At 37.2% G+C, this 15051-nt stretch overlaps 1 protein-coding gene across 4 annotated transcripts in view; it reads right to left on the bottom strand.

The window, feature by feature from the left end:
- Positions 1-1676: 1676 nt before the first annotated feature.
- LOC105286702 (protein couch potato) overlaps positions 1677-15051 on the bottom strand; it is a 67064-nt gene continuing 53689 nt past the window's right edge. For 3 of the 4 annotated variants that reach the window (XM_011351835.3, XM_011351833.3, XM_011351837.3), the window contains one exon: positions 1677-11218. In XM_011351835.3, coding sequence (XP_011350137.1) covers positions 11186-11218 — 33 coding nt within the window. In that variant the 3' untranslated portion in view covers positions 1677-11185. The remainder of the gene's footprint in view (positions 11219-15051) is intronic. The other variant, XM_011351834.3, reaches the window with a different exon arrangement.

Here is a 15051-nt window from a genome sequence, read left to right on the forward strand (position 1 = left end):
TCTGCGTTCCAATGGGCGATCGAAATGTTTGAGAAACGTTCGTTAGGTGCATACCGATTACGGGAGCAGGAGCGATTTTTAATTGTAATCGTTAAGCGATCAGTTTCGCGAAGTTTCCGCGAGGCGTGCAGGCGTTTTCGACCATCATCCATCCATGCGGCTAACGAGTGTACGATAACCAAGTGTGAAGAGCAAGTGAGAACAAGTACGGCCGATCCAGAGCCCAAAACGCGTCGGGCCCCAATGCCAAAAAAGATCGTCGAAAGACGCCGGCAGTCTCTGCGGAATCGATCAAGATTTCTCTCGAAATGCAGAGATCGACTCGCGGAGTTTTCTTACGCGTTTATTACAATTCGCAATTCTTATCGGAATTGAATCATGATTTTTCGGTTTCGCGATTTGTCTCAACATGTCATTTGTATCTGCATCGTGAGACCCATAAAGACCAACCAACGAATCTACCTACTTAAAGAATCTAAAACAAATTTCCTAAAGGCTCGAAAGTAAACTTCGTTCACTCCTTTCTCCTCTTACTCTAACGTTCCAAATTCAAAAATTTTTCTACAATAATTCCATCACATGGGGGTCCTAAAGACATATATCTTTAAAGATTTCGTATCTTTGAAGATCGAAGATATCTTTAAAGATTTACGTAGCTTAATGTACATAGTTGGAAAAGCTAAGAAAAACTCAAAACTCCTTTACGCTTAGGTACGTTAAGGCAAAGAGTCCCCACGATGCATTTGAGCCAATCTCCAATCTCTACGACGCCGATATCAGTCAATAGACTATTACATATTTACATATACATATCATACGTATATATACATATACACGCATACGTCGAGATTCGCGTGATAGAGAACATTCGCTCCGTTTTCCGTGAACGCGTACCACCGTCAACGTCCGTATGTGTCTTTTTCCTCCCCCCTTCGATTATCGTTTCAATTTTTATTATTTCCACCCCCAGACACCGCGGAATCCGCAAATTGAAGCCGCGTGCACACGCGCGCAATATGTGAATCTAGAAACAACACGCAAATAAATACACGGATAATATAGCTACACAAAGAGACACGTTCCTTACACATACATACAGACGGATATAAATGTAAGACACGGGTGCATCTATCGATTAATGAACGCCACAGAACGCCCGCGGTTGTCTACGAACGACGAATGTGGTCCACTGCGTGCCCTTAATTAATTGTAGCGATTAGCTCAGCGAAATGCTCCACCATTTACTACGCTTCATACGCCTACAATTCGCATGAAAGAAAGCTAATAATTCTCTGCGAGTCATCTGATGTTACCTAAAACTGAACTATTAAGAATCGAATCGTTTATCATGTCCGATACAACCAAATAAATCTCTCTGGTTTACTAAATAATTTCGATCAATTTTTATTATGTTTAAATTGTAACTTTTAAACTTTAAGGGGATATTATTAAAGATCTAATAAACATAATACGAAAAAAACATTAAATGCAGTGTAGACACTTTTACGAATCACAGGTTGCAGAATTGAAAAGAAGTTGCTGCTTTTATCAATAAATATTAATACCAAAACAATTTATCCGCAATAAACTTTGGCGAAGGTTGCATTTTAAGACAAACGTATTACGTTTGCGATACTTGATACTAGATCGATCTATTCATTTCTTCATCTTCTTTCTTTTCTACTTATAAACAGAATTCTGTGAAACAGAATAAAACTAATAATTATTGAGATAAATTATTAACATAAATAATAATTAAAAACAGAGTACTCTGGCATACATTTGATAACGAATGCATCGTGAATGATCGATTGATTTCGCCGCTTTTGATATGTTAGGAATATAAGGGCGCGCATTTTTTATTACTTTTGAAATATTGTACACATCGCTGCACAGTGTATAAGTATCAAAAGCAGTTATGTATTTCCTCTTCGGTATTTTTTTCACTGCAAATTGAGCGATTCAAATTGAACGATCCTAGTATCTTCAGTTACTGTTCGATCCTGTGATTCGTGTGATTGTCATATTCTCTTTCTTCCTCCCTTTCTCTCTATCATTTCTCTCTTTTTTTTCTCTCCCGTTTCTCTCCCTCCCAACTCAGATTGCGCATATCGCAGCATTTATTGCGCAGGTTTGTCTTTGGCATATTCACGAAACAGCGATTACAAAACGTGCGTGTTAAAGTTCGATTAAAATTCTCAAGGTGTATTCACAACGCGCATTTAGCATTAACAGCGATCAACTAATTTCAATCTTTCGACTGCGTGGAATGTGTGCGAAACTTAAAATCATCATCAATCATATCGCTCAAACGCGAATTTGTGTTGGAATAAATTCATATTCCGAGCATTGACCCTGTCAGAAGATTAGTAAAGACGATTTAATAATGTTTTACGCGTTCATATTTTTTAATTTGTTTGAAGCATCTGCGAAAATGCAGACTCCAATCACGCAGGACCGGGGCATACATCGGGTGTAACACAATATGCGTGCATAAAATCCACCTGAGCGTAAATTCTATCTCTACAGACTTAGAAATACCCAGATTTACGGATTCGTTCGAAGTGAAAACATTATAAATTCATGTCTTCACACGGATACCAGATATACGGATATTCGTAATTTTGGTATTAATCCGCAAACACGTGTATAAATCGGCAATTCGCATATCCAGAAAGCGGAATCGGCGAGGTCTGTAACAACATGAGACTCCACGGATCACACTATGAACACGCTTATAAAGAGAATAAGCTTATAATTCTAGAATTCCCGTCTCGTCTCCGTATAAACCGTTCGTCTAATTCATCACGATTTACAAGATCAGGAATATCGGTATAACTTTCGTTGACAGATGAATAAATTACTCCTGCGGTTGTTCGCAACAAGAGTTCCCCATGTTTATCTTGACTTTGGAACGCCTCATGAATATTACATTATTTTTCCAAAGCAAGATCAAGATCAGGATGAGCGACTCTTCTCGCGTTCTACATCTCGCGTTCACATAATTTCCTCAAAAAGATCCGGCTCCGCGACCGGAAGCTGCTTGGTACGAAGTACCACAGTTCGTCGTGTAGACATCCGGCTGTATCACCGTCTACAAACGCCTTCATGAACACGGATTCGCACGCATATACACACGTACAATACGGATGCACGTACACTCATGCAGAGGCATACAACAATACACACACGACACATACACGCAGACGCGTAAATAATCAACTAAGCGATTATAAGTTCCAACTCTTTTCATCTCGAAAGATCCTCTAAATAAGTACTGTACTGTTCGATATCCGATTACTGTGAAAACCCCCTTTTCTAGGCGCCCTTTTCTTCTCGCTCGTACGCACAACCTCCCTTCGAATTTGTGATCTCGATCTTGACGTAATCGTCGTTGTGATTCGATCTTGCGATCGCGACTTGGACGGGTGTAAGGGCCGTCGTCGATCATTGGATGGAATTATGCCATGGTGAACGGAATTCACGAAAATTTCATTGCACAATCCAGATACAGACTTGAGACACAGTTTACGTTGTGTTGCAACACGGAATTAAAAGATGCTTGCATAATTCAATGCTCCTCCTCTATAAAAATTGAAAAAATAAATACATTACATATGTGATACATTGTAACTATACAGTTAAATTAGTAGCAATGAACAGGTGATGGAAACGAATAATCGTGTTGTAATTCACGGTGACATAAATCATCCAATCATTGCCCTCCGAATTTTTAAGTCAAATTACCAGCGCTTGTAAAAAAACGCCAGTTAGATTGATGATCTTTGCGATTTTTCTACGGCATTTATCGAAATATATTCTGCAACGAAACAATCAATTAGAATTTCAAAGAATTAATTTTTAAGATTTGCACAATGGAAATACTTTCTGTTCATGTTATGTGATTTATGATATATTTGAAGCCAAATTTGATTCATCCCGATGAATGCATCATAATGTATCGTAATGACTATGTGATTATCAATACAATTCGTGCGACAAGGTAAAAAAACGGCAATTGACAATAATTGACAAGGACCAACTAGTACTCGTCGATTCTCGGCTCTTGAACGATGATTATAATAATCACGAGAATATTTTCGCATAAAGACGCAAAGTAACATCTTTCACTCTTTGGGATTGTTTGCACGTGTCGCGCAAATAATAAATAATCAAATAGAATTTCAGGTACTCATACCTCAAAGAATATTCGTCTCGAAGGAATGCATCGAAATACTGAGCGAATTTCTCAAGTTAGAGGATCAACGCGAGGATGCCGAACGATCGCGCGAAATGACTTCTTTCTCGCTCGAAGAAAATTCGAAATTCCTTAGAGAAGAAATTACTCAGATTTACAGAAAAATTCAGGCAAAAAGTTGCAAAGCGACGTAATAATAATATCAATTTCCCTCTAACACAGTTTTATAAATAAATATAATACAATCACATGATATATATAAAAAGCTAATGAATGCCCTATTAAAAAATTAATTAATAGATTATGTAATTAATAATTACTGGTTTAACGTCTATGTTGAATTTTTGTTATTTAGCCTCTCCACAATCCAGTACAACCTGGATTGAATTTTCTTCCTATATGATTTTACAAAGTACATTTATTTAACACACTCTCTTAACTCCGCGCGATCTTAATTTCATCTCGTTTTTAGAATTCCAATTCTTATATATCCCAATAATAATTTTTAATCATTCCAGTGCACTGCTCGGTATTTGGTATTTCGCACAACAGCGATTATGTATCTGATTAAACAGCTTCGCTACGCTGAGCGATCACGCACAATTACTCGAGCATAATCTTTAATAGAGATTCGCAAGCCGCTTGTATACTGCTGCTAAATAACAAATCAAATTCATGATTAAGCTGTAACAATAGTAGTGTAAAAATTAACTCTATCCTCGATCCCGCACATACGTGCGTCTCCGAGCCGCTTGATTACTCGAATTATTTCCAGATAAAGAATTACTCTGATTTCGGTCGCTGGCGCCGAACAGACATCCTATTGATTACTAGAAATCTACTCAAATACTCTCACACGTCTGATTCCATTACTGAAAAAAATATTATATAATAATATATAATTTTCATGTAAACTAAATACGCTGCTCTTCAAGGAGCGTTACTGCAATGTACATTTTCGAACGTTCTCTAATGAAAATTCTACTGGAAAAAAATATAGATGTCTGTTCGCAGCTGCTTGTCGAGATGTCGAAGTCTATTCACGATACATGTATATTCGCCGAACTTCGTCTTTACTTACGTCGCTTCGTCAGACGAATGTAACATCAATGACAGATCAACTAAATACCACAGAAAGCGCACGTGATTAATCACGATTAACAGCTATGTAGAACAGTCTATGATTACTTAACTACCTCTACTTTGCGAGCTTATAAAACCCCATAAAACATCGCGACGTACGATATAATTCGATATTAGAACGACGTTACACGTTCGTGCGACTGCTCGAGTCCGTTATTAAAATCGTATTCAGATAATAGGAAAGCATTTCGTTCCTTCAAGTTATCATACGTCTCTTTGTGGGTCATTTGTCATTCTGGAATGTATAAATCCCCCTTTTCGCACCGGTCAAGATGCGAAATATATATTTTATATGCGAGACTTTGTTCGTTACTCGATACATCTGCCGCCGCGGCAAATCCGCAGTATCTCGCAACTCGCGCGTTAAAAAATTGATCTAGGTATAACGCATACATACGTTTTTAGCCTTGCTTTACATACGCTTTTTCACTTTCACTTTCACTTTCCGTTTCAGTATCCCGACGAAATTATCCGACGGTGAACCGTACTTTCAGAGTGTGGTCAGGATAAAAGGAGTGTCATTAATTTTGGTTGCCATATGAGCGTGCAAATACCTATCCCTTAGCCCTTTCGATATCGACAAATTTCTATCTTGCAATTTATTTATTTATTTATCGTAATAAATGAAACGTAACGTTCAATAATTTCGTTTGTTCAATCACGTTGTTTCCGCGCCTAATCATTTCCCAAGCATTTCTCACATCGGCAGGATGATTTAACCATTTAACGTCATCGATCCTAAAATGTGTTTTGTGAAAAGATTAAAGATTGGATTGCAAATGATTTCTGACAATTGTAATTCCATCGATGTCTCTCTATCGCTTGATGCATCTAATAGAACAAGAACGACTATCCAATTTTAGTCTTGATTTGACATTAATCAATCAATGAAATCTCACAAGCTGAATAATTATGCTTAGCGGTAAACACGATGCTAAAAAAACAAAGTGGCAACTACTGTCGAGCAGTTTTGCAATAACGCAAAGACTTTGGAATCTCGAAGATCAATCCTGCCGCAGGACTTTCCTACGAGGACGGAATCGAGATCTGCGAAGAAGAAGCCGAAAGCGAAGGCAGATTATGTTTCCGCGCGATTCGCACGTCCGTCTCCGATCTTTTTTATTGGGCGCTGTTGTTATGGTAGATCGATTTAGAACTTAGCGAATTCGAGTGGTACATTTTAGTGTTCTTTCACAGCGTGACATTATCTTTGTGAGGTTTATCGGTAATCTTTGGATTGAGATACATTGCCATACATCTTTGGTGATCTCGTGTTCTCTGATTTCGCTTTTTCTCTCTTTTCAGTTTTCAGCTTTACACGGGCGCCAAGTTCTCATTATATGTAGATAAAATTTTGAGATGCTTCCAGCATGCATACGCCACTGAAGTTGTAATTTTTTTCCGAAACATACAGTGGATCAATCATGTGGACCGAGGATTCGATGTCATTACCACGGGAGCGTGTTTCCTCGAAGAGAAAATCGTACGATCGATTATAACTCAAGCTGTTGCAAGTTGCAATACTTCGTCTTGTGAATTATGTGCGTTAAAAATATAAATTCTGAGAACGCGTTTTAAAGCATTTGCATTATGTACTTGTTCATTCTTTTGGTCCATGAATTCTTGCGTTTATGAGAAAAGTGCAGATATGTATAGATATTTATCTTCATATATATTTACCTTTAAGATATGAACTATATATAATTCGTAAATTAATATATCTTTATATCTTCGATATTTTCTATATTTTCTAATCTGCAATAAAAAAATTAATTTTCTCATTTACATTCATCGAATGTTGACTGTACGATTTTCTTCGAGTTTCCCGCTCAGTAAATGATCCTTTGGGATGCCGAACACATTCGCGTTCGGTACACATTACACATGATTCGCTTCCACTATATTGTATTCATATGCCTATACGCATATATTATATATATTTATCAAAAACAAATGAATCAGATTCGCTAGAATAATTTCCTAGAGACGGTACAAAATATCTGATTGACATGTACTTTTCACCCCTGTACTTTAACGTGTCGCGCGATATTTTATAATTATATATATATATATTTTTCTTTATATATATATATCTATCTGTAGATATATGTATATATATATTTTTTTATATTTTATATTAATCTCTAATATCCTTATGTGAATACCACTCTATGTTAATGTAATAATAGCGTACTATCTACTGATATGTGTTATTTCACTTGTAAAGCACTTTAAAATTCAATCTAACGATTCATCGAATCCGATTGTGGATAACGACGAATTCGCCTCTTAACGTTAATTACAAAATAACGAACTATTATTAAATACATCGAGTAATGCGTTTGCCGCGCCGCACCTTCGTATTTTTCCATGATCGACGATCATCCTTCGCGATCGTACTCGAGCGATCACGGCCACATTATCTAAAGTTATTTTCTACAGTCCTTGTTATCCTCCTCGCTACATTTCCCCTCCTATCTCTTCTCTTTCGCTAGATATTTGTCTTCTTTCTGGACCATCGCCGACGGATTCGAAGCTCTTAACGAGAGTTTTCCGAGTCTTCATCTTTGATACTTAATGCATCCGATTAACCCTTTGCGCTCTTATTAATATTAATATATATATTATATTTTTTTTATATCGCAAATTAAAATATTATGATACTTCTTAAAGAAGAGAGCCAATCGTGCATATTTCGGATTTTCAGTACATTATCTTTTCCGAAAAACTCTTTCGCTTGCAATAATATACCAATGAAATTTAGCTTCTTTGTGAGATTTAACTGCATGTACGTTTCAGCGTTTTTTTTTTAATACACAAACATCATCGATGCTCTCATGCGAGGGACGATTCAAATTTCAGTCCATTTTATTATTTCGCAAAATGTAAGGCCTCAGTAGGATTATAACTTAGTACGATTATACTTTCTAAAGTTTGGTAAATCACATTTTATCGCAGTAGCTTGTTAATTAGCTATAGCATCAAGTCCAAATGCATAAAATTACAAAATATTAATCATTAACCCTTTTCATCCTATAATCTACGCATTGATATGTGAAGTAGGACTCAAACAAGAGTGCAAAGGGTTAAGACGGAAACTTGAACGTTTGCCAGACAACAGTATTCTTTTAGTTTGTTCCGTTATCCTTTTACTTTCTAGCAACCTCAATTCGATATATCGCGTGCTCCTCAAGTCTCAGTATCGCAGAATAATATTTCTAACGCAGTACTCTCCACTCGCTTCCCGTAGAGAAATAAAGAACATGCTGGCGCATGACTTTTGACGATCGATGACGACGATGGAAGGCGATCGGTGACAATGAATGATCGATCAGTTCGCCCGAGCGCGGCGGTGGATGATCGCCAGTATCGATATACTTCACTGTTAATCGGCAGCTATTTTCATTCTTTTAATTAACCGCCATTTGCGTTAATTGCGTGTAATAAATGCCCAGTGATATAACGAAGGATAGGAAAGTTGGTCGTGATCGAATGGTCGTGAAATTGGATAACTCGTCGGCGGATGCTGCATGAGAAACTATCGAAAGCTGTTCCCGCAATGTTTTACTACGTTTGCATTCTTCCAATCCGCTTTTCTTCCAATTATTTTCTTCAACTATCGATGTGCCCTGTGCTTTTGTTATCAATATAATAGTCGTATCTTCTTTTTCTTATTTGGGTATTTATTTTCTTAATATCAATTCTTGAAATAAAATTCTGAAGTTTTTTTAAAAAAACAACCCGAGTACAGTGAAGCCGAAAAGAAACCAAGCATGTGTCAAAGAAAAATTACTATCAGCTACGTCAGCCATTAGAGATATTCGCAAAGCTCGTTTGACCATCGGGCGCGTTTCGCTCGCAGACTAAAACTTCACCAAAGACTCGCCTTTGATCCCCGAATCATTGCGAGATCTTCAGTGTGTGCCGTTGCAGCTTTCCGCCATCGAGAAGGTGAGAGAGAAGGAGGGTAGGAAAGAGGAGGGCGACAGGGCAACAGAGAGGCGAATTGGAGTTGTATTTCGGATACAATTGCACGTATAGAGAAGCGCCGCTGGTAGTACTCTCTCTCTCTTTTGGAGTTCGAAAAATCGGGACGAGACCTATGTATGTTGTAACGCGCTACCGATTACAGTTTGTGACTCGACCAACAGGAAGGCACTTGGGCAAATTACGTGCCGAGTTGGCCGTCGTTTCTGACGCGCGGGGCACACCACCATCCTCCTTTCTTCCACTTGCGTTTCTCTCTCTCTCTTTTCTTTCTTTCTCTTTCTCTCCTTCATTTCACACGCACTACACAACTTTGTCATACGGTGAAGCAATCGCTCGTGTTCTTTCCTTATCGTTCTTTAATTTTTCATCTACAAGCTTAACTCTATGATATGTTCGCGTTCGTTATGTATATTTATATATATATATATATATATATAAGATTATTTATTACTTTAACTAATATCTCATTCTTTCTCTCTCTCGTTCTTCCTCAGTTACTCTTTCTCTCTTTCTAGTTTTTTCACAGACATTCTCCCTCTCTCTCTCTCTCTCATTTGCACATCCAATTCTCTTTTTACTTTCACCTGGATTCTCTTGTTTCTTTGCTCTTCTTCATTTTCTCCTCTCATTCTCACCCTCTCCTAGGATACTAAACTTCCCTTAACAAGTTATAATAGTTAAATGTACGTGCGCTCGTGCCTCGCGCGATGCGCCAATGATAAAACATAAATACATGCTTCTTAGGGCACCTTTGGTATTAAGCTTGATGTCTTTGCCTCGCTTGGTTCCGTTTCAGTATGTGGAATTAATTCTCGTGTTGGAGCTGCCACCAAGGTTCGCATCACGCAACAGCTTACAATCACGCATCGATCAGTGAGCCTCATTTTAGCGCGAGATATTATACTCCTCTTAAAAAAGCCTTTTCCTGCCTTTTTAAACAACGTATCATTGATAATAATTTAGAAAGCTCGAGCTCGATGTATTTTCTCAATAAGTTTTCCAGAGATTCTGTGTGTGTGTGTGTGTGTGTGTATTTGTATGTGTCTGTGTGTACGTATGCGTGCTTGTGGAACAAGTATCACGATGTAAGGTGTAAGGACTGTCGCGATGGGTGCCTTCCTTTTTTACATTACACAAATGTATGTGAAAAATAAAATACGCTTTCTCGCTACGCTCACTCCGCTCTTTCGCTTTCCCCTCTGTGATTTTCTGTTATCCACTTGTTCCTTCTTCTCGCTTCGTCGTCGTCGATCGCGATCAAAGACACAGTGAAAATAAATAGTAGATAAAGGTAGGTACGCGAATCGATAAGTTAAGTTCATTAAAAAATATACATGCCTAGGAATATTACGTGATTACATTGGGCCCCCCGTCAGAGTCGTGCGAATTAGCACGCCTCCGCTCTGCGTGAAAAATTTACAGAATTCGCCTACCGTCCGCTGTGTCCGCTATATATATATATTTATACATATATAAAGACATACACACATATATATATATGCCTTTATATATATATATATATATGTCTTTCGGATGGAAGGACAATCGAAATCCTTGTCCATCCAGCCACGTTCACAATTTCTGTGCTTCTCCCTTTTTCCTTTATCCTGCGTGTGTACGTTTGTATGTATGTATGTATGTGTGTGTCTACGTGCTTCAGCGTTTGCTTCCTCCAATCTCCTTCCGACGAATCCTCGACTGCTCGACGATGTACGGCCTCCTGTGTGGATGTGTCTCTTCCTTGCATGTGTCCCGCTTTCCGGTAGATATTCTATCCTATCGATGAGAGCGCATCCTGTCGTTTCCTGCGGATCGGCCGGTCCACCACCTCCTTACATGCCGTTGATGTCGATCTTAAGGTTGGCCGTTTTCTTGTCTCTTTGATCCCTGAAAAAGGTCGAGGCGAGCGATTAGAATAAGTCGTACGGCACAATCGAGATGTACGAGCAGTTGTCTAATCACAACGAAACAATTTCCACTCACGTTCAATCGCAGGTAATTGTTACGAATACGCGAGATCGCCTTAGAGATAAATTACCGTTTCTAGAAAGATAACAATTCTGTTTAACGCTCTCATTACTACGGAAGAATAAATATTTGTAATAATACGCGCGCGATAATATGTAATTTTGCATCATCTTTGCGCTGTAACCATTAATTGAAAAGTATTACTCAAATGTATTGAGAAACAAAAACGATTTAAAGCTTTAATAATAACTAATGAGATCTGTAAGAATTAAATATTTATAAGAATTAAATATCATTAAGAATAAAATATTTAAAAACTCAAGTCTCTTTGAGTATTTCTGAGTTCAAGGATGAGCATCAAACAACATAATGATCCTGTGAATGAGGCGAAAAATCCAACGGCTGGTCAAGGCGTATTAACAATGTATAATCATCATCTCAGTGCCCGATAAATCACACGTGATGACAGTTTGAAGAAAGACAGTTGAATGTCCGAGTGTGGATAAAAGGACAACCTACATTTGTCTCGTTACTGAATAAGAAGCGTCCACGTGAAGATGCGACGTCTTGCCATTGAGTAATTTGCGTACCTCATTAGGACGTGACTGTGCTGAAAAGCGCTCTTTCACGACCTGCTCCAAGCTCTTGAGCGAAGAACGGGCACGCATGCGGCCAAGAAAAGGAGGGCACATAGCATAGGGGAAGCGAAATACGAGGATATAGGTGAATAGATTGAATTTTCTTCTGTCTTGGGAACGAATCCTCGCGGGAACGAACCGAGATTTTATGAACATGATATATTTACATATCGCAGTAGACCGAAAGTAGTGCAATATCAATAAGAAAATAAACCAAGTAAATCTCGTACAAATAATTTTTCATAATGTTATTTTATAATGTGCAATATATATGTATATGCAATATGTCAGTAATACAAACATGTTGAAAGGAAAATAACAGCTTTTGTATATAGATTTATGTTATTTATATTAATATATAACAATATGAACTTTTATATTACAACAAAGAATACAATAAATTTACAATAGAGAATCCAAAGATTCAAATATGCCATTATGTACGGTAAAATCAAATAAAATAAAATAAATTAAAAAAGCGAAAGACTTACAAATTTCAAAAGTTGTGTAAGCGCAAATAAATTCCAGAAATGCGAAATCTGAAAGTCTAAAACGTGAAAATTAAAAAGTTCAATCGGTCAACAATTCCTCCGGGTTTTCTCTTCCGTTTTCCAATGATCCCGTAAAACGTTTCTAGTTCGTCTAATAAAAACATAAATACGAAAGGTTTTTCCATGTGGAAATACGCGTGCGTTGGGAACGAAAAAAAGGGAAAATATTCATGGGATAGATGTGTTAGCTTAGAGAAAAGAGCAAGAGTTTTTAATTTATCGGATATTCCACCAGGTGGACGGCGGTGCCAGACGTCTCCATAAAACAAGTGAATTAACGATGACGTGTCGGCTGTGCCCAGCCCCAAGCGAAGTATCGATCGCTTAATTCGAAAATGGGAAGGTCGATATATGGTCGCAGCTTCATTTATAGCGTGACCAATCGCAACTTTTCGGCGTCACGTATGAATAAACAAGTTACGGCACAATCGCAACCGCAAACAAGCGATATCGATCCAATGATTTCAAAGAGGAAGGTCGAGCGATCTGCAGCGTTCTTTTGTAGCGTATTCGATCAATTTTTGATGGCATACTTTTGCCCAAACATAAACCCTTTTTCAGATATAACATTTCGGGGAGATAACGGTATCTGCTTATCGCATTTATTCGCGTTTATTTGTCCTTAAGTCTTTAAAATCATATTGCGTAAAAAAACCTATTTTGAATAAAAATAAAAGAACTAATAATATATAATATCAAACATTCACGGGAATTAAAAAAGATTTAGATCCTTTTGCATTAAATTCCCAAGTTTTTCATAATTTTCATGTAAATAATTATTCGTGCTTAATCGAAAGATGATGCAAAATATTTCTTAGCATGTACGCAAATACTATCAAGACTGTCGCCACTTTTAAAGATTATTACCATCGCTCTTTTATTTAGCGTTGCTTCCATATTTTAGCTAAACAAACGACTCTGCCAACTTCATTTAACACAACTTAATTACTTAGCTAATTAATTAGTTCAGTCCTTTTAGCGGTTGAATAACCCCTGCGAACTTAGTTCAGCCTTAAATTACGTAAGTGGAATCGATCCTTAATGTCCGACGGGTCTCTTCCTTCATCGGCGGAAATACGATCCTGAGTAAAAGCGGAACCTCAGAATCATCGTTTTGTTTAATTTTTCTCTTTTTTATCTTATACGTCACTTTTACTGTAATGTACTTCGTAAAGTTCGCCTCGTTCAGATTGATCAAAATTAAATCGAAAAATAAATTAAACGTAGCGATATCAAGCGCTTTTTGTGCTGTTTACTCTACTAATGTCTGCTATTTATAAAACTTAAAAAATGCATCTTCTCTGCAATATAACAATAGGAATAAATTATGAATGTCAATAAAATTTTAAAATGCACACCCACAATCATTAAATAACAAAAGGATTAAAAATTTTTGTTATCATAATAAATGTTACATCACAGAGATCGATAAAAACTTATTTAAAATTAAGATTTTAAATGTTATTAATTTTCTTAAATAATTTTTAAGCGACTATAATACATTGCAATACCCCCCTCAATTTCTTCCCAAGCGTTATTACAACCGATTAGTCATTGCTACAGGACAGTGTATAGTGCTCGATGTATCGATATGATACAGTCGTAAAACAAAACTAAATCTGATACAGAGGAAATCAACGTACGAATGGTAAGGAAAGGTTCTCTTATAAAGGAAATTACATGGCACGAATAGGTAAATGAACGAGCATCAATAAAGAAGGAATATAAAAAGAAAGTGTTGCAGCAGAAACAGAAAAAAACTTGTACAGTCCAGGATTTCGAAGTATTACGACTCGGATAAATTCGATTTGCAACGCTATATAAATGCAAATACTGATATAGATAAAGTAAAATGTGCTGTTTATTACGAAATATCGCGCTTCCACCGTCGCTAATAAACTTAAACATCATTCTCGCATGTCTGAATATTAAAATCTGATTTCTTTGAAATTAGAACGGTTTCAGGCTTCCATTTGAAATCTCGTATTGATTTTGATATTATTAAAATGCAGATATTAAAAAAGAAAATGAAAAGAATATAACACAATGGCTTAAAATCGGCTATTTCCGCTATTTCAATTGCAAATATATATGTCAATCAAATAATGAGAGAGAGAGAGAGAGAGAAAGATGAACACAAGAAAAAAGAAGATAGGCGGATTAATATCGGCAGCTTTCGCGCGATTGCTAGGCGATTAACAACGGTGATGGACGATTGGCAATTGGTATCAGCATGCGTATGTGCCAACCATCCGCCGTTTGAACGTAAGTTTTTGACAGAACAGTTATTGTCGGTCCTTTGACCGAATTTAATTGGCCTTCGAAGTGACAACGCCACTGTCATCTCAAAACGCGGATTTTACGCCTACGAGGTCGAAACCACGCGAATTAGATCGAATAATGACCGAAAAATTGGATCCAGAATCCACCTCAATGCGTTTCGGTGCCGACGACAAAAGCAAGGATCGAAACTGATATTGTATTGGCAATATCTGATGTACTCGTAAAATCGATACTTAATACTACGAAAGAATTTATAGTCGTTGAAGTACTCTCGAATACG

Source organism: Ooceraea biroi, chromosome 1 (genome assembly GCF_003672135.1).
Source record: "Ooceraea biroi isolate clonal line C1 chromosome 1, Obir_v5.4, whole genome shotgun sequence".
Taxonomy (NCBI): Eukaryota; Metazoa; Arthropoda; class Insecta; order Hymenoptera; family Formicidae; genus Ooceraea; species Ooceraea biroi.